Here is a 20,593-nt window from a genome sequence, read left to right on the forward strand (position 1 = left end):
TTAAATTGCCTCGGTGATATTTATGTGGCAAATAATTTCAAATTACGCATTTACCTTTCTGATTTAGTTCTTTCAAAAGACTGGGATGATTAAAAAAAGAACAAATAGGACCACTGGACCTGTAGCTTATCTGGGCCCTGGCCTGTTGTTGTAACCAAAATTTAGTCGCATTCTGACTAGTGTGTCTGGAGAAGAAGATTTTTTAAAGGAATTTATATGGTACGTTCCTTCCAAATTTCAGCTGAATTGGCCGGAAAAGTTGAAATTGGAGACGGACAGATAGATGGACGGATGGACAGACAGACAGATGATGCATGGTGACAACACCTTATCTGGAATTCCAATTCCAGATAAGCTAAAAATCCATATATGTACACTCTATACAACACATGTTACATAGTGCTGGCAAGAGAGCCTCGAGGTATGCATAATCACCGCTGAGTTGTTTCGCCTGGGTTTGAATCTCAGCCCAGCTATAAACTGTCATCCTGATGTTTAACATCAAGTGCCCAGTATTCCTTGGTGGATTGATGTTAAATTAGGCATCCCGTGTGCTGCATTAGTTGGTGGACATTAAAGATCCCACGACATCTTTTGAGAAGAGTAGGCGAGCTATCACTGGCAACATGAAGAAATTCCAAATTCCTGCTCTAACCTACAGGGGGCACTGCATCAACTGCACAGCTGCAACTCCAGTAAATGCTGTTACCCTCAGCCATGTGCTGCATATATGAAACAATGACATGTTACATAACTGAGATTGTGTGATTCCGTTTTTGTTCATGACGTACTTCCGAAGGTCAAAAGGCCATTGTTTCCTTGTTGCGCTTGTAATGGCAACACATATGACACTGTGAATGTAAAAACTGCATTTGCTTTTGTGTTTTTGTGAAATGTCATGTGACTGCTGGTAATAACAAAGGCAATTAGAACGGCACTCGGTAGAGTGCATAACTCTGCCAGGCTGAACAGTTTACGTTTTGAATGCCACTGATAGGCCGGATCTTGATCCGGACCTCAACAAAAATCGAATCGGCTTGTTTTTGCCACATAATCAACTCATCCACCAAGTTTTGTTATAACTCATCCACAACTTTTTGAAGTATCATGTTTTTTTTTTGTATAGTTTTTATATATATATATATATATATATATATATATATATATATATATATATATATATATATATATATATATATATATATATATATATATATATATATATATATAGTTTTATACTATATATAGTTTTTATACTATATATAGTTTATATATAAAAACTATATATAGTTTTTGGTCCTATCTCTCAATGGTGAAGAATCACTTATAAAAATTTTAAATTCTCATATCCGGATTCAGATCTTCAACAAAATTGAATCGATTTGTGCTTGTGAGATACCCAACCTGTCCACCAAGTTTCGTCCGAATCCATCCACAACTTTTTGAGATATTGTGCTGTATATCAGTTTTAGCCCAGTCACACAATGTTGAAGAAAGACTTTAAAGCAGTAGTTCTTAACCTTTTTACCACCACGCCCCCTCTTGTAGTTGGTCCTTGCCTCCACGCCCCCTCCCCCCCCCAAAATCTTCAACCAAACGATTCAAAATCCCTCCTGAATTAAAAGGAAAAACTGAAAAAATACATGTTTTTAGTCTTTTTATTGAACAAATAATTCTGTACAAGCAACACTCATATCCACGGCATATTTAATGAGATACTTGACATTGCTTCTTAGCTACCAGATCTTGAATGCATGGTCGAATGCCAGAGAGAGCACGACACAAGTCCCCTTCAACGTTCAGCTTGTTTCTGTACTTGGTCTTGACAGCAACGAGAGTGGAAAATGCAGCTTCACAAAGATACGTTGATCCAAACATTTTCAGAATCCGAAGAGCTTGATGTGAGATCAAAGGGTAAACAGGAAGGTACGTGACCCAGAACGTCTCTAGATCCAGTTTTTTGAAGTCTTCTTCAGCCGAGAAGTTGAACTTTAACTCAAGAAACTCCTCTTGCACTTCGTCTGAAATATCAGCTACTTCACATTGAAATGGGTTCCTAATGAATTTCCAGGCTTCGCGCTTCTCATCTATATCCGGAAAGTATCTGATGAATTCTGCTTTCAATTCAGTCAGATGAGTAATTCTTTGTTTCTTTAACTCAGAATCAAGGTAACTGTGAATGAGAGCAGAATCCAAGTTAGCAAAACTGGCTGTATTTCCATCCTGAATTCGACATTTCCAGAGGTCGAGTTTGGCCATGAAGGCTCGCATGACGTCATGGTGCATGATTATGTTGATGTTTTTCCCTTGGAGTTTGAGGTTGATGGCATTCAGCACTTCAAAGATGTCCACCAGGTAAGCTGGAGATAGCAAAAATCCTTCATCCTGGAATTTGTCATGGAGATCTACTTTCTGCTGCGAATCTATAAATGTTGCCACTTCTTGTCGTGGTTCATAAAGCCGTCCACATATGTTTCCCTTCGAAAGCCATCGTACGTTTGTGTGGAAAAGCGAGGCTTGATGTTCAGAATCCATATCCACACACAGCTGTTTGAAGAGGTGACTGTTTAAGGCTCCAGCTTTGATGAAGTTGACTACCTTGATAGCCAGGTTCATGACATCCTTCATTTCAGCAGGTAGAGTTCTGGATGCTGAGGCTTCACGATGAAGGATGCAGTGCGTACCTATAGCAGATGGACTTTTTCTTTTACTCTTGTTATGAAACCAGATTGCAAACCAAGCATGGCCGGAGCTCCATCAGTACACACCCCTACCAGCGAGTCCCACGAAAGTTGAGTTTCCTGGAAGAAGTTTGATACTACTTGAAAAATATCTGTTGCTGTTGTATAACTTTCCATGGGATGGCAGAAGATAATTTCCTCTTTTACACTATTGCTTGACATGAAACGAGCATACATCAGGAGCTGAGAACACTGAGCAACATCAGTTGTTTCGTCCAACTGGATGGCAAATACAGGAGAAGCTCTTAAGGCCCGGTCACACCTTGACGTTTTAGCCAGCGATGGCAACGTATTAAAATGTATGTAAAACGCTGGCTTACGTTGAACTTTTGATGTTTTTTTTTAAAGATTCGGACGTATTCATAGCGACTTGGTCTTATGTATAACACATTGGTAACGGACACAGAACGTTTCGTTGTGTTATAGATAACTTATACCAACGAATGCTGAACCTGTTGTCGGCCTACACAACCGATGCCCAACGATAGTCTAACTTATACATAGCGCGTTGCACGCATCGCCGACGATGTCGTGACGTAGCCTATTAAAAGGCTGACGCACAACGATTCGAATCATAACTGCCGTAGAAATGGAAGTGTCAACATCGCGGTCACACCTTGGCGATCTTGCCAGCGTATGCCGACCTAAGAAAAATGTGTCTAAAACGTTGGGGCACGTCAAATACGGTATGAGTAAGTTTGGTATACGTGAGTACAACGCTAAATACGCTATCATACGTCGTAGTAAGTAGAGTACGTCAAGAAATTTTAAACATGTTCAAAATTTTACGACGTACTCGGCGTATGACACACGTTCCGCATGCGATGGGGATAAGTTTTACACACGATATGTGGACGCTTACACACGTCCACAAAGGCTACTTATAAGCTACTCATAAGTCGAAACACGTCGCGGTAATGTCTTTTTTACGCGAAACTTATTTCTAACTTATGTTTGACGTGCTTTGAACCAATTCTTTACGTAGTCCCAACACACATCGACGTATGTAGACGTATTCCAATGACGTCTTCCGGTCGACAAAAAAAATAAATGAACGTGTTTCTAGCTTACAACTACCATATAAAGACGTGTTCCCAGCGGTTTTGGGAATTGGTATATAAAAATGCTGCTCATAAAAGGGGAACCCAACAGTGTTTTCGAGTCCTTTTTGAGTCGATGTCCATGTCAGCAGTAACAGTATCAGTATCAGTATCAGTATCAGTATTAGTATTAGTATTAGTAGTAGTTTGTTCATGTTGGCAGTAGTAGGTGAGTGTGAGGGGGAGGGTGTGGGTTATGATGGATCGTCCTTGCGTTTAACGATTTAACGATTTAAATGATAAACTCAACGATTTAAATGGCTGCATCTCCACTATTGAAAGTAGATGCTTGCGCTCAACAATTGGATTTTTTTTACACTCAACGACTTTTAAACGGTACCACTCAGCTAGTTTCATTGTTTACAATGAACGATTTAAATTGCTGTCACTCGCCTTTGTTTTTTGACTCTGGGGTTTTGAAATTTGAAGCGTTTCTTCTGAACGTGTTAAAACGCTCAAACTCGACTATTTTAAATAGATGCTGCCGATGGACAATTGGAATCATAGCCAAGCTAGACATCGAAGTGTGAACATCCTCGTCATGCCGAAGAAAAGTTTGAAGAATGCTGCAAATAAGTGTCCTGGCCGTGGCCGTGGACGCTGACGCAAGGACGATCCATTATACCGACGTCTTTCAGCCTATGAGTAACTTAAAAGTAACGTCTGTCGATGTGTGGCAACGATCGCGTAACGTGCCAACAACACGTTAATCATAGGTTAGAAATAAGTTTCGGGTATGCTAAACATTACCTCGGCGTGTCTCAACTTATGATTAACTTACAAGTAGCATGTGTTGACGTCTGTCAACGATCGCAGACCGTGCATACAACTTGTGGCCAGCGTAGCGGAACTTGTGAGTCGTACGCCGGCATACGTCGTGAAATTTCAAGCATGAAAAAATTTGAGGACAACCAAAAAGTACAACGTTTAAAGCCAACGTACAACGACGTATGGCAGTGTTTTTCAGCGTGCTCTCAATGTTATCAAAACTTACCCATAACGTATTCAATGTGTGCCAGCGTTTTAGAAAAAAAATTCAAAAATCCGCATATGTTGGCTAAAACGTCAAGGTGTGACCGGGCCTTTACTTGGTTGATAACTTGATCTTTGATGTCTTGAGACATTTCATCGATCCTTCCCTTGATGGTATCGTTTGATAGAGAGATTTGGGAAAGCTTGTTTGCACTATCCTTCCCCAGAACGAGCTCTGCTGCACACAGTACACTTGGTTTTATGAGAGTTTCTCCGATGTTATGGCTCTTTTTGCTCTTTGCAATCAACATGGCGATCTCGTAGGAAGCCTCAACAACTTTTGAAGTCTGTTGTCAAAATGCTCCCCACTGCTGTCCATCTTAGCCTTCAAGGACTGCCTTTTTGTTTCAAAGAATGACTTGGGTTTGGCAGCTAGAGCAGGATGCATTGTCTTCAAGTGGCGTTCCAAGCGTGTGGGCCGCATACCATCATTGCTCAGTGTGTTGGAGCATATTACGCACTGGGGTACCTCTGTGTCACCCTTTTGGAGGAACACAAATCCAAATCGAATATATTCGTCAAGATACTTCCACTTTTTGCACTCATTAACCTCTGCCATCTTCGAAGATGGATGGAGGTTACTGTTTTCACCCCTTTCTGTTTGTTTGTTTGTTTGTTTGTTTGTGTGTTTGTTTGTTTGGTTGTTTGTGAACAGTATTACGGAAAAACTCCTCGACGGATTTCGACGAAATTTGGTGTGGTTAGGTATGGTGTGGTTAGGTACACGAAATTTGGTGTGGTTAGGGGGGGGTTAGGTATGGTCCAAGGATCATGCCATTAAATTTTGGACTTGGTCCCCCCCCCCCAAAAAAAATTGTTAGAGAAATTTTTTTTTTTTGCATTTCTACATGTTTTAAGTGATTTCCAACCCACCCCCAAAAAATTGTTACCCCCCCCCCCAAAAAAATACAGAAAATGTTTTTTTTTTTGCATTTCTACACGTTTTAAGTGATTTCCAACCCCTCCCCTAGAAATTGTTAGAGAAAAAAATGTTTTATTTTGCATTTCTACATGTTTTAAGTGATTTCCAACCTCCCCCCCCCAAAAAAAAATTGTTAGAGAAGAATTTTTTTTTTGCATTTCTACGATTTAAGTGATTTCCAACCCCCCAAAAAAATTGTCACCCCCCCTCCAAAAAAGAAAAACTTTTTTTTCATTTCTACATGTTTTAGGTGATTTCCAACCCCCCCCAAAAAGAAAAACTTTTTTGCATTTCTACATGTTTTAGGTGATTTCCAACCCCCCCCAAAAAAATTGTTCCCCCCCCCCCAAAAAATTGTTAGAAATTTTTTTTTGCATTTCTACATGTTTTAAGTGATTTCCAACCCCCCTCCCAAAAAAATTGTTACCCCCCCCCAAAAAACTTTTTTTTGCATTTCTACATGTTTTAGGTGATTTCCAACCCCCCTCCCAAAAAACTGTTACCCCCCCCCAAAAAATATTGTTAAAATTTTTTTTTTTTCATTTCTACATGGTTTGTGATTTCCAACCTCCCCAAAAAAATTGTTAGAGAATTTTTTTTTTTTTGCATTTCTACATGGTTTAAGTGATTTCCAACCCCCCCTCCCAAAAAAATTGTTACCCCCCCCAAAAAAGAAAAACTTTTTTTTGCATTTCTACATGTTTTAGGTGATTTCCAACCCCCCTCCCAAAAAACTGTTACCCCCCCCAAAAAATATTGTTAAATTTTTTTTTTTTTTCATTTCTACATGGTTTGTGATTTCCAACCTCCCCAAAAAAATTGTTAGAGAATTTTTTTTTTTGCATTTCTACATGGTTTAAGTGATTTTCAACCCCTCCCCACCAAAAAAATTGTTTAACCTCCGCCATCGAAGATGGATGGAGGTTACTGTTTTCACCCCTTTCTGTTTGTTTGTTTGTGAACAGTATTACGGAAAAAACTCCTCGACGGATTTCGACGAAACTTGGTGGGGGGGGTTTGGTATGGTCCAAGGATGATGCCATTAAATTTTGGACTTGGTCCCCCCCCCAAAAAAAATTGTTAGAGAAAAAAAAAGTTTTTTTTGCATTTCTACATGTTTTAAGTGATTTCCAACCCCCCCAAAAATTGTTACCCCCCCAATTTTTTTTTTGCATTTCTACATGTTTTAAGCAATTTCCAACCCCCCCCAAAATTGTTACTCCCCCCCAAAAAAATTTAGAGAAATTTTTTTTTTTTGCATTTCTACATGTTTTAAGTGATTTCCAACCCCCAAAATTGGAGAAATTTTTTTTCATTTCTACATATTTTAAGTGATTTCCAACCTCCCCCCCCCAAAAAAAAATTTGTTAGAGAAAAAAAATTTTTGCAACTTTTTTTCAACAAAATTTTGATTTCTTTTTTTTTGCATTTCTACACGTTTTAAGTGATTTCCAATCTCCCCCCCCCCCAAAAAAAAATGTTGGAGAAAAGAACTATAACTGTCAGCACTGTTGACATCATATTTAATGAATAAGATATAAGGTTCACTTGAGTGGCCCAGCAGTATTGGCGGCAGAGGTTTTGCACTCTCCCGAGTGCTCCCCCTCTAGTTAGAGAAGTTCCTACTTTTTTCTCCGGGCTCACGCCCCCTCTGGAAATTACTCATGCCCCCCCCCAAAGGTTAAGAACCGATGCTTTAAACTTTAAAGGTTCTGGATCCGGATCCGGATATTCACCAAAATCTCACCATTTCTTCTTTGTCACACACTCAACCTGTCCACCAAGTTTGGTCCAAATCCATCCACAACTTTTTGAGATATCCTATTCACAGACAAATAGACAGGGGTGAAAACATAACCTCTGCCCGCTTTTGGTAGCGGAGGTAAATATTGGGACATTTTGCTCTTGGTCGAACACTGAACTTTGCAAAATTGTTTCAACTTTATTTCTTGTGTGCTGTATGCAGTTTATACTTTGAAATGGGATGCCAAATCAACAAGGCCCACACTTTTATCATCCAGTCTTATGCCAGTTTGAATAAAACTGATTTCCTGTTCAGGTCCAGTAGATTTGGATAACTGTTTAACGTCCTACACCACAAGTAAATGTGGAATGTTGTGGAAAACCTTCAAAATTTGAACTTCTGGAAAGTAATTGTGGTATATACGTGGCTTTTATAGGTTTTAATTAATCTTGTAAATATTTTCAAGAGTTTGTGTGGTTTTTTGTTTGTTTGTTTTTGTGTTTGTGCATTTGTACGTTATTCTTTCACGGCCGAACCGTAGCACCGCGAGGCCCTACATTTTGGGTTTGGGTACTTTAGAATCCGCGCAAGATTTTAAGCTCCCACACTTTGGCTCTGACGTCCGTTTTTAGGCCACAAAAGGCCGCTATAAAGTGTATATTGGGATGTGGGTCAGGAAGTGCTGCTGCCGACCCGCAGGCAAAAGGTAACCACCATGAGGCCAATAACTCCATAGTTTTTCATTATCCAACACGTCCCGAAACCACCGCTGGGAAAAGCTCACTCAGCCGGGCAGCATGGGGGTATACCCCCCCCACCCCCTCCTCCTCTCCAGGCAGCACTGTGTAGCCCCTGCTAGTAAAGAATAAATCAGACTCGGTAATGTCATGGTCAGAGTATATCATAAATAACAAATCCACTCTGAGTTTTGGAGGTTGGCAGTTCGAATTCTGGCTGAATCGTACCAAAAAGTGTGCTGCTCAGCATTTAAAAAGCACTGAGCTTGGACGAGCAATCATAGCACAGCCTTTAATGGGCTTAATGGCCTCCTCCTGTATTGAAGTTACTTATAAGAGAAGCTTGTGTTATCTTTAAATTGTAAATTGAACTTTTTACAATTTCTTCTCTTCTACCCACTCTTCCCTCCCCTGCTATCCATCCCCTTCCATTCCCACTTTCCATTTTACTCGTCTCTCCAGCTCAGTGGAAGGTTTTAAGCAACGGCTGATTCAGGCGGAAGATTCTGAACTGAATTACAGCAGGAAAGCTTTCTGTGGCTGGGACTTCAACCTTGGTGATAAGAAAGCAGCGAATCTCAAGCAGAGTGGCATGTACTATGAGTTTGTGGTGAGTGACCCAGCAGCATGTCAACCTCATGACATTTCACTCACTTTTGTTTTGCCATATTTTGCCTGTTTGCTCCTCCATGGTGAAAGCTCATATCCTCTACTGCATCACAGACAGACTTGGAGGAAGACAGGAGTAAGTTGCACGCAGCAGGGCGGACAACCATGCAGCGTTTTTGCATCATCTTCATTCGTTTAATGGTGAACATTGTTGTACTGGCGCTTCTAAGTGCTGCAGTTGCCCTGGTTTATTATGCCACCACATACTCGCAGGAATACATACCAGGAGTGAGTTTCATCTTTTTGCCTTCTTCAACTAACTTATCTTCATCCTCAACTTCCTTGAGCACTCATGGTTTTTATAATTCAACGAAAAAGCATTTTTATATTTTATATTGATCTCAGGGTCATTGTGAAACTTATGTTGACTCGGTTCGTGCAGGATTAAGACATTAGTAGACACCAGTATCATTTAATCTGAACTGGCATTGAACCCATCGCTTCACTGATGGGAATTGAATAACATAACTTGTATATGTTACAGTTCAATAATACAGTTTATTGACAGTCAATATGTGTAATTTATTTTAATCCAGAAACATTTTGTTCACTGCTAACAAACCAGTGTTAGTTTTAGTAATATGCACACTTATTCACAAAAAAAACAATATTATGAATTTGTTTTATGTTCTCAGGAATCAGATGTCACGTTGTTCTTTTTTTCCAAATTGCAAAATGGAATTCTCATTGATTCATGAATAATACACCGCCGTAAAGGCCGAGCCTAGCTCCAGACATAACACCACAATAACGTCCCAGCGGAAAGAGAGTGACAGAGGGATGGATGGACAGAGAAATCTGGCTACTTTAATATATAGATTACCAGGACATTGGTTAGAAATAGACAAATACAGAGTATATGGGATCTGAAATGAGAACAAGAAACAGACTAACAGTTGTCTCTTTATTTCACTTTCCTCCAAAATCCCCAGTCAACAATATTTCCAGACGTGAATAAATTAGGTCTCGAATTCGTGCAGGACTTCATAATACAATATCTTCCCTCCATTGCCATCGGCGGACTCAACTTCTTGCTGCCCTTGTTATTCAACTCCATCATGGCTGTGGAGCAGTATTCTCCCTCCACGAGGATCAGCATCATGCTGGGAAGGTAACTGTTTCACATGTTTAGGTTAAGTAAGAATTAAAGATTGTAAGCGGTTATTTTTTGTTTTATTTGTTTGTTTTATTTGTTTGTTTGTTTGTTTGTTTGTTTGTTTATTTATTTGATTAAATAATTAATTGATAATTAAATTAAAAAAATCCCCTTCTCCTATTGTGGTCAATAAAGTCTGTTTGTGCATCTCACAATAATAAACCACACAAGGTTGCTCAATTCCAAAAGGAAATCCATCATCATGAAGATCAAAAAATAAGTGTGCTTAACTTTTTAGTCTGATGCAGATCTGCCCAGCGATGTTCTATCGCGGGCATTCAGACAAACAATACAGGCCAAACTTTTGCGCAACTTTTCCATTGTTACAATAGATGTGTTACCATTGTTACTTTTCCAATAATATAAAAGGAGCTCAGTCTTGGCGTGCCTGCGGTCCATCCCTGCGTCCATCCATCCCTGCCTGTGTGCATCCGGCGAGAAACAATTGGCCTATCGGGGTACCACTAATCAAGCCCAATCTGCAAAACAGCATGATATAGTTGAATAAACTGCAAATGGTGTGATATAGTTGAGTAAGGTGAGGATAGATGGACCAGTTTCAATTTTTATTAAAACAAAAACTCTTCCTCCTTCATCTTCTTCTTCAGTTATAATAATGGTGAGTCTCATTCAATCCCATTTCTCGTATCGATTAGATTCAGAAATTACTTGCTATATTCAATACTTTTTTTTGTCAACATTTCCATTTTATTCATATAACAGTAATATATCACCCTATCAAACAGTACGTCTGATTAAACACTGCCTTTCGCTCTCCTTGCAATACAGGTGAGAAAATGATATGAAAAAAGCAGCTGATATTTCAATAATTATTTTTTTCCGCCGGGTACCCCATTCCAGTGCCAACTGAAATGGTCATTGATGTAGCTCAGTGTTGCAGGCCGGGGGTCAGGTGAGAAGACCACCAGGGGCAGAAGCTATCTCGGGTTCCCACCAGAGTCCCCGGAATTGTAGGCCGTCACACACGGATAATTGCGTAATGTGGCGGGTCGCTAACTGACCGTGAACGCCAATAACTCAACCACGTGACCGAGGGTCCTCCCGTCTATGCGTTAACCGGGTTACCTAATTAATCACGTGATTTAATTACCGGGGAACATGCCCTTGTTCCCGGACGCCTTGTCCGAACTGGATCACTTTACTGGATCGGATGCAGCTGAGCGACACTGCCAAGGACGTATCGGATAAATGGAATGGATTGTTGGGAATAACGTCCCGGCTAAGCCAGGATTCGGACCATGCTGGATCGATGAAAGAACAGACAAAAACGAGCTGCGAACATTTCTAATAATACTTTATTTGCAAGCAGGCGAGGAAGGATATGTGGCACAGTGAATAGTTTTATTGTTGTGTGTAATGCAGGGATAGGAAGAAATGTGAGAGGTGTGGCAATATACAAGCGACTTTCAAAAGCAGACACAGAGCAGAGTTATCAGGTCAGGTCAGGTATGGGAGCATGTGCCAGAACAGCACGTCGCTGCGTCCACTTTCCGCCGGTACTCCAGGGGCCTCCGTCTGGCCATCCCCCAGGCAGATGCCAGGCCCATCCCCATCTCCTTGAGATGATGGTCAACCTGTTGCAACCATGAGGCACGTGGTCGACCCACTGGCCTCCTCCACTCATGAGACTCCCTCGCTGAGAGAATCTGGTGAGCAGGATCAGAGTCAGGAAAACGAGCCACATGTCCATACAGCCGCAACTGATGCTCACGGACTATGCAGGTAACAAATCTCATCCGAGTCTCTCTCAGCAACCGCTCGTTGGACACAAAATCCGACCAGCGATAGCCAAGGATTCTCCGAAGAGACCTGGTACCAAAGGAATTAAGTCTCCATCTCAGATCCTTGGTCAGAGTCCAAGTCTCGCACCCATAGAGCAAGACTGGAAGTACCAAGGACCTGAAGACTCGGACTTTCATCCTCCCGCACAGGTACCGGCAGCGCCACACCCCATGATCCAGTGAATCCATGACTCCCCAGGCCCGACCCAGACGTCTATTGACCTCTGACTCGCAGCCAGCAGAGACATGAATATCACTGCCAAGGTAAGTGAATCTCTCCACGACCTCAACATCCTCACCACAAACAGACACAGACAGGACAGCAGCATCCAAGATGTCACCGAAAGCCTGGATCTTAGTTTTGACCCAAGAAACGCGTAATCCCAACGGCTCCGACTCCTCATTCAGCACCTCGAGGGCCCCCAAGAGGATGTCTAAAGTCTCCGCGAAGATGACTGCATCATCTGCAAAGTCAAGGTCCGAGATCTTGACATTCCCAAATGACGCACCGCAACTTGATCTCTCTGACATCCTCCCTAGAATCCAGTCCATACAAGTGCTGAAAAGTGTGGGGGCAAGTACACATCCCTGACGAACTCCAGTAACAACTGGAAATAAGTCAGAGATGGGACCACCACACTTCACAGCACTCTCAGTACCAGAGTAGAGTTCAGACATCAGATCGATCAGTTTTGGTGGCACCCCACGAAGACCAAGAATCCTCCAGAGGACATCCCGATTCACTGAATCGAACGCTTTACAGAGATCAACATAGGCTGCAAGCAGCCCCTGCCGAAACTCTCGTCTGCGTTCGGTGAGGACACGAAGTGCAAGGATACGGTCAATCGTTGACCTTTTTGGTGTAAAGCCTGACTGCTCTGGACGCTGGTGCTCAAGCAGATGGTGGCGAACCCTATCGAGAATTATCCGAGCAAAGACCTTGCCCGGCACTGAGAGCAGCGTCACTCCTCGGTAGTTGTTGCAGTCTTGGCGATCACCCTTCCCTTTCCAGAGAGGGACAACAAGGCCCCTCTTCCAGTCAGTTGGGATGATGCCTGTGTTCCAGGCAGAGCACAAAACTGCATGCAACGACACGAGTGCAGCATTTCCACCAGCCTTGAGAAGTTCAGCATGGATGCCACAGATCCCTGGAGCTTTGCCCCGTTTCAACCGGTTCACCGCAGCCCGTGTTTCCACAAGCGTAGGTGGACCGCAGTTGATTCGAGGGTCAGCAACAGGGATTGTAACACCCTTGACGTCCAACTCGACAGTTGGGGGATCAGCCTGGTACAACCGCTCAAAGTAACCGGCCCAGCGGGCCTTCACTTCAGACTCCTCTGTCAAGAGCCTACCACTCTCTGCTCGAACTGCAGTGCTCCGAGGGATGGGCTTGGATGAACATAATGCGCGAATTCCCCTGTAAGCGGGACGAGAATCACCTGTCCACAGGTGATGCTCTACCCCCTCACAGATTCCTCGCACATAGGCCTCCTTGTCCACCCTCAGTGCACGTACAGTTTTACGCCTCAGCTCCCTGAACAGCTCAGCTCTGCCATTCAGCCTGGCCCTGCGACTCTGGTCAATGGTATCCAGTGTCCCTTGAGAGACAAAATTCTTCTTTGCCCTGCGGTGAACTCCAAGGCATCCACCGGCAACATCAAGGACGGTGGTCTTGAAGGCGCTCCACAACTCTTCAGGACCCCCCAAAGCACCCAGACCCCCCAAGTGTCCACTCAGCCTGTTCGCAAACTCCTCAGCTACTCTCTCATCCCTGAGCTTGCCAATATCCAGCCTAGGCTGGGATGGTACCATTCTCCAGGATTTAAGGTGCAGCTTTAGAGTTGCTACAACAAGCCTGTGGTCAGTATTGAGGAACTGAGCACTCCGGTAGACCCTGCAGTTCTGGATCATCCTCCAACGACCGTCAATGAGGACATGGTCAATCTCCTTTGCCACACCGCCAGCGTTGGAATACCAAGTCCAGCGATGAGCTTGTGGGCGCTGAAACCATGAACCAGCCACCCTAAGTAAATGAATTCTGGCAAAGTCAAGGAACTTAGTGCTATTCTGGTTCATAGTTCCTGACCCATGGGGACCAACACACACCTCATAACCATCCCTATCAGTTCCAGTCGATGCATTGAAATCCCCCAAGACTAGAAGTGTATCTCGTCTGGGGCACTGATCAACCACAGACTCGAGCGTGGCGTAGAATGCATCCTTCACGGTGAGATCACTCGCCTCAGTCGGAGCATAAACAGAGACCAGGGAAATGACACCTAAGGAGTGACGAATCCTTAATCTCATAATACGCTCGTTGACCGGTGTTACCTCAATTATCATTGGGGTCAGCTTATTGGACACAGCTACAGCAACTCCTTGGGTATGGTAACCATCAGAGCGACCAGACCAATAGTAGGTGTAACCACCCACCATTATCTCACCGCAATCCGGTCTCCGAACCTCAGAGAGAGCTGCAATCCCGATGTCCAAACGCTTGAGCTCAGATGATAACAGAGACAGGTGATCATCCTCTCTTAGGGATAGGACATTCCAGGCACCCACCCGAAGGGACCGCCTCAGGTTAACCCAAGGAGACCGCCGTCTGGTGGACGACATCTCAGCACCACTCCGACACACTCTCCCGCAATCTGACCCAGGGATGTTACCCCGTGGTTTCCCTCCTATCAAAGATTGGGGGTCCCGAAGGCTTTGCCCCAATCCCGTCATCCGGTGAGCTGCCCTGCGAAGGGAAGCTGCACAGGAGGTACTCCCACGGAGTGGGTTTTCAGATTGTTTTGCGTTTTTGCGTTTTGCGGAATGAAGGGTTTTACGGTGGCCGGAGTGCAAATCCTGCCACCAACCTCCTAATAAGAAGTAACCCAACTGCAGGAGGACGTCCGCAGACACAGTTGGGCACTAGATATGGATGGCCGTTGGCTCACAAGGAGCTCCTCCGCTCTTTGACAGGTTTTGTTTTTAATCCTGCTGGGTGTCCATATCCAAACACCCTCCTCACCAGAAAACCTGGTTGGGGAGACGGTTTAGTCGCCGACAACCCGACCATGGAACAGGTTAGTACAGGTTTACATGGTACCTGTAGCAGGTCACAGATCGAACCTGACCTGACAATATCCCGTTAGTTATCCCGACAAAAGAGTTATCCCGATATAATTATTGTACAATCTTAACTTAAACGAGGACAGGCACCAGGACAAACACACACACAGACACACACACACACGCACACACACACACACGTCCACACACACGCACACACACACACACGTACACACACACACGCACACACACACACACGCACACACCCACACACACACACACACACACACACACACACACACACACACACACACACACACACACACCCTGATGAAGAGAAAACTGAGGAGAGGAGATGAGGCTTACAGTCTCTCAATACCTTGCACGATTGCCCGACCGCACCACCAATATGTTTTGGGGGGATGCTCCACTGGGCGATACCTCCCTGACAGCTGGTGCATTGTCTCTTGCTTCATGGCACTTCATGCAGCTCGCGACGGTCTAGAAAATGAGACCGACCGTGGGCATGAAGGGAGGGACTTGGGTGGAGAAGGCGGAGTCGAGAGCGAGTAGGTGAAGACGGGCGGGTGAAGAATGCGGAGTGAGCAGACAGGCAGATAGATTGATCCCAGGCCGGGCATAAACCGGGACGAGCCAAAAGCAGCGATGGGCAAGACACCAAGACCGGAACTAAACATTTATAGACTGTGGGGTGCAGGGTGGGGGTATTACCCCGAAGCGATGTCGTCACCCGAATCGGCCGCTTTGATTGGGCCCAGACCACTGTGTGGCCCGGCCGTGATGGCCAAAAGCGGCTCCACTCCACTTCCAGAAAGATAACTCCAAGATGCGGAATCGTCTCACTAGCTTTAGTGAGTTCCCCATGATATGAATCGCCCCGCACCAAACTCCGCGACATAAATTGCCTTGCACCGATCTCCCACACCGTGCCACGGCGACCGGCCAAGGGTCGTATCAGCCCCGCATGCCCACCCAGGCACACCCAATTAGCGCTGAGCAATGCCTGCTCTGTGATGCGCCACGCAGCACGAGCGATCCGACCTGCACAGCACGCCTCTGCCTCAACACGGCTTCGCCAGGTGGAGAGGCGAGGAGACATCCACCATCCGTGGGGAACACCCGCGGTCCCAGCGAGGACCGACGGTAATGTGTTAGGGTAAACCCATGCACGGATGGTAAGATGTTAGGATAAACCCATGCACAGACCAGAACAAGAGGTGTGCCAGCCGTGCCCTGCTTTGTACGATAATAAGGTGTCACGAGCTAAGCACGGGTCCGCCTGCCATCGAGCATGTTTCGTACAGTACGCGTGGATCCGCCATGGCCCACGTGGTCAGCGCTCGCGTTCACCCAATTCTGCTATCGTTTGCGCGGGGCCAACCCCGATCTGTGTCAGGAATTGAGGGGAACGATCGGATATAATAATTAGATAGAGGTTTTGAATGAAAAATAATATAGGTATAAGTATCAGATGGAGAAATGGAAGGAAATGAGGATGCCGATATAATTAAATCCAGAAATGTGTTGAAAAGAACGCGCTGCCCGTATCATGCACACTTGTGTCCTGTACAACGTGGCGTGGTTGTTGTTTTTCTATTATCGGCCTCTGACGATGTAGTTATTGGCACCAAGCTGCCAGCCACGCTCTCGTCGATATTGGGTAACTTGCTTCTGTGTTGTGAAAAACAACATCCGTGCAGCGTCTTTAAGAGATATTCATTCGTAAACCCTTTCAATGCAACCAGCAGTGTCATCCCAGATCATTGGAAACGTCAGACGATCATCTTGAGCTTGCGGCAGAGGTTCCTTCGAGGGTATCGCTGTATCCTCACAGCTGCGTTGTTGATGCTCGTGTGGTGTTGTTGCAGCTTTCTTATTCCCCTCCCCTGGCCACAGCACGTGCTGTACGTGTTATCCTCCGCGAGGACCCAAATCCGGATTTACCTCAGGAATAAGCAGAAAAGAAGAGTAAAAATGAAGTTAGTTGTGTAAACAAACCTAGTTATGAGATCCACACAACGCACTGTCCCGTTGTCCCGCGAGACAAAAGGGAAGGGACTACCTGAACGTATATTAATGGAATAACTGCCTCGGGACCGCTGTATGATGGTTGCTATTGCTTTGGTGGGATGTGGTTCCTAGAACTGCAACACCAGTAATATGTGTGGAACCCTGGCTTAGAAATGAACAACAAACCTCAAACGAATGAAAAGGGTCATTTGACCCATCATGCATTGGTCACTATATCTGTAGACATATACATTATCCTTTGATCATCCCTCAACCCAAAGAATGTGATTATCGTACGTTCCACTTGAGGCATTTTGCTTTCATAGTACAAGAGATACTTGTCAAAAGGGACACAATTGGTGGTCTATGACAACTTGAATGCCAAACTGTACCATTGCGCTTTAAGTTTTTATGACCAATTATCGACTTTAAAGACCCATTTCTCAATATGGCCTATTTTGATTGATGTGCCTGCAGGTCGGTGCTATTGAGATTTGCCAGTCTGGGCATCCTTCTATATGCACTGTGGTCCGGCATCACATGCTACGAGGACAAGGAAGACTGCTCACTCTGTGGATACAATGATAAGATGTACCCGGTATGAATGGCGCAGTCGATTTACCAACTCTTGTAAAAACATGCGTACGGCTTGTATGCATATATAATGCACGTGGTTATATACCTGGTATCGTTCCAATTGCACTGGGCCAAGGCCTAAGGCCCCGAGGCCTGCCAATATGTGCTACTTCATACAATGGCGGCACATGATTTTATTGGGCTGGAGTCAGGCCATCTGTTCAGCCAATGGGAGTAAAGCAGTGGGATGTAGTCGGGGCATCTGAACACTGACCCACGTATAATATGTGATATTTTCTAAGTTTAAAAAGGACATAACTATGAAAAATTGAAAAAATGCCTAGAAACTCAAACTTGTTCTCTAACTTATCATAATAAAGCCATGTACCAAGTTTCAGTTGAATAAGTTAAGGGGTATGGGAAATAAAGTCTGAAAAACCACAGGTAGGACAGACAGACGGATGGACAGACGGCAAGCAAACCTATAGTTCCCTCGGTGGAAACCAGTAGTGGACTAATAACGAGTTCTCTTCCACGAAAATTCAATGTGGAAGGCCATTTTGTCCATCAAACCTGCACGATGGTTGCAAACCTATGGTTGTTTTTTCGTGCTCTATCCTTTGTAAATGCTGAGCATCAAGAAAGAAGCAGTACATACCATTTTTAGTCGTTGCTATGATTCGCCCAGAGTTTGAACCACCAACCTTGCAGATTCAGAGCGGATTCTATAATATTGGAAACACTCCACCACCAAGTCTGGTTGATTAATAATTAAATCTGACATCATTACAAATTATTAGCTTCCAATTCGTGTCGTGGTTAATGGGCATGACGTGAAAAAAAGATCATTCTTTTTAATTCCTCTTTTTATTTGCCTCCCCTCAGTGCTGGGAGACACGTGTGGGACAAGAGATGTACAAGCTGGCTGTCTTCGCTTTCTTCACCACCTTGATGGTCACTCTGCTGTATCAGTTCCCTCGCAAGTATGTGGTGTACCTGTCATTCGTGCCCTCCTCTACTACACCTCTTCCCTCGCCACGACCACGCTGCCTCAAAATGTGGTTTTTGAATGCTCCTCTTTTCGTTTAGACTGATTGTGAAATACTGCAACTTCCGTATTACCAACTGGTGGGGTGAGATGGAGTTTGATGTGCCAGATAATGTCCTCACCACTGTATATGAGCAAACGGTGTGCTGGGTGGGATTGTACTACTGTCCTCTTCTTCCACTGCTCAACCTCCTGAAATACACCATGCTGTTCTACATCAAAAAGGTGTGCAATGTGTTGATTCTTTCATCCTCTACACAGGTACTTACCTCCTGGTGTGGTTATTTTATTCCTGAGTATTTGAAGTTACAAACATTGGTGAATTAACAATGATGTGTAAAAATATAACATAACTCAATGGGCGCTCTTATAACTACAAGCAGTTATGCCTGGGCTCAAGCTTGTGAAGTCTGCAGTGAAGGGCTTTCAGAGAGGAATTTTAAAGGTTTTCGCTTTGATCCAATATGGCTGTCATACCAAGTGACGTATTATAACCTCATTTTTATCCAACTTTATTTCCAATGGATACTTATTTAAAGTTTCACATTGATTGGACGAGGTTTGCTTTTCTATCCAATGTGGCTGCCAGACGATGTAACCTGCATAATTTGTCATAATTATCAAAGTTTTTTTTTTTCCATGGGGATTCGATGATGTATTTTGAAGTTTCACATCAATTGTTTAAGTTACTTCGAAGAAGAAGATTTAAAAATCTTTTCCTTTGGTCCAATGTGGCTGCCAGATCGTGTGACTTATGATGTCATAGTTATCAACCTTCCACCTCCCTCCCCCCCCCCCCCCCCCCGTGAGTAATTGATCATATATTTGAAGTTCCACATCAGTGGCTTAAGCGGTTTCAGAAAAGGAATTTTAATAAGGTTTTCACTTCCATCCAATATGGCTGCCAGATAACATGACCGACCACTTGTCCTTTTTTAAAAACCCAACTCGAATGGCGGTGTAGATGACGAAAAAAATTGCCGCGTTTCTCGGATAACGTCTAAATTTCTAGCCAAAATGGCTGCCACACCACATCACTGATGTCGTCATCGTTAAACTATATGCTCAATGGGTGGTCAATCATATCATCATCATTGTCAGTTATTTTCAGTCCACTGCTGGACGAAAGTCTCAGCATGTTGATGCCATATTGCTCTGTCTCTTGCTTTGTTGTTCCAATTGCCTTCCCCAATATTTATCAATTTAATTGCTCCGTCTTAGACGTGGCCTTCCCCTGTCCCTCTTGCCATCCATACATCTCCATACGAGTGCTCTTGTTGTCCACCTGTTATCTGTCCTGCTAATGTGTCCTGCCCATTTCCATTTCCTAAGTTTGATTATTTCTAAGATTTCCTGAGTTTTGGTTTGTTCTCTGACCCATTTATTTGTTTTTCTATCTTTGTATGTGGTACCTAATGTATTTCGTCCCATATTGTGTTGTGCTGCTGTGAACCTTTTCTCCAGTTTTGTTGTTAGTGCCCAGGTCTCTGCCCCATAGACGATAGTTGGAATAATACACTGATTGAAAACTTTCCTTTTCAGACATATTTGTATGCTCCCGCTCATGATGATATTGAGCTTTCCATATTATCTCCATCCAAGTTTGATTCTTCTCTTTATTTCTTGTTCTTGATTATTTTCCTTGAGGCTAAAGCTTTGCCCGAGATATATGATTGTATTCATCTACTTCTTCTATTTGGCTTTCATTTATTTTGATTTCTCCACACGGTACAAGGGGCTTCTTTACTAGTTTGGTTTTTCCACATGTTCATCTTCAGCCCACATTTCATGCTAGCTTTAGTGAGTTCCCGGAGTTTCAATTTTCTCTAAGCTTTCTTCTACAACAATGATGTTGTCTTCAAATCTTGTATGGTTAAACATTTCTCCATAAATGTTGACACCCTTACCTTCCCATTGAAGTGATCAAAATATATATACCCCAGACAGGCAGTGACTAATTTTGGAGAGATTGTGT

General features: G+C 43.6%; 1 protein-coding gene across 6 annotated transcripts in view; it reads left to right on the forward strand.

Annotated features, from left to right (window-relative positions):
• Window positions 1–20,593, forward strand: part of LOC147012019 (transmembrane channel-like protein 7) — a 59,680-nt gene that overhangs the window by 26,250 nt on the left and 12,837 nt on the right. For all 6 annotated transcript variants that reach the window (XM_085856573.1, XM_085856568.1, XM_085856570.1 and 3 more), the window contains 6 exons: window positions 8,739–8,886; window positions 9,000–9,173; window positions 9,878–10,056; window positions 17,472–17,592; window positions 18,456–18,553; window positions 18,660–18,843. In XM_085856573.1, coding sequence (XP_085712699.1) covers window positions 8,739–8,886; window positions 9,000–9,173; window positions 9,878–10,056; window positions 17,472–17,592; window positions 18,456–18,553; window positions 18,660–18,843 — 904 coding nt within the window. The remainder of the gene's footprint in view (window positions 1–8,738; window positions 8,887–8,999; window positions 9,174–9,877; window positions 10,057–17,471; window positions 17,593–18,455; window positions 18,554–18,659; window positions 18,844–20,593) is intronic.

This window comes from Eptatretus burgeri, chromosome 15 (assembly GCF_056783735.1).
Source record: "Eptatretus burgeri isolate ZD-2024b chromosome 15, Ebu_testis_v1, whole genome shotgun sequence".
Lineage (NCBI taxonomy): Eukaryota > Metazoa > Chordata > Myxini > Myxiniformes > Myxinidae > Eptatretus > Eptatretus burgeri.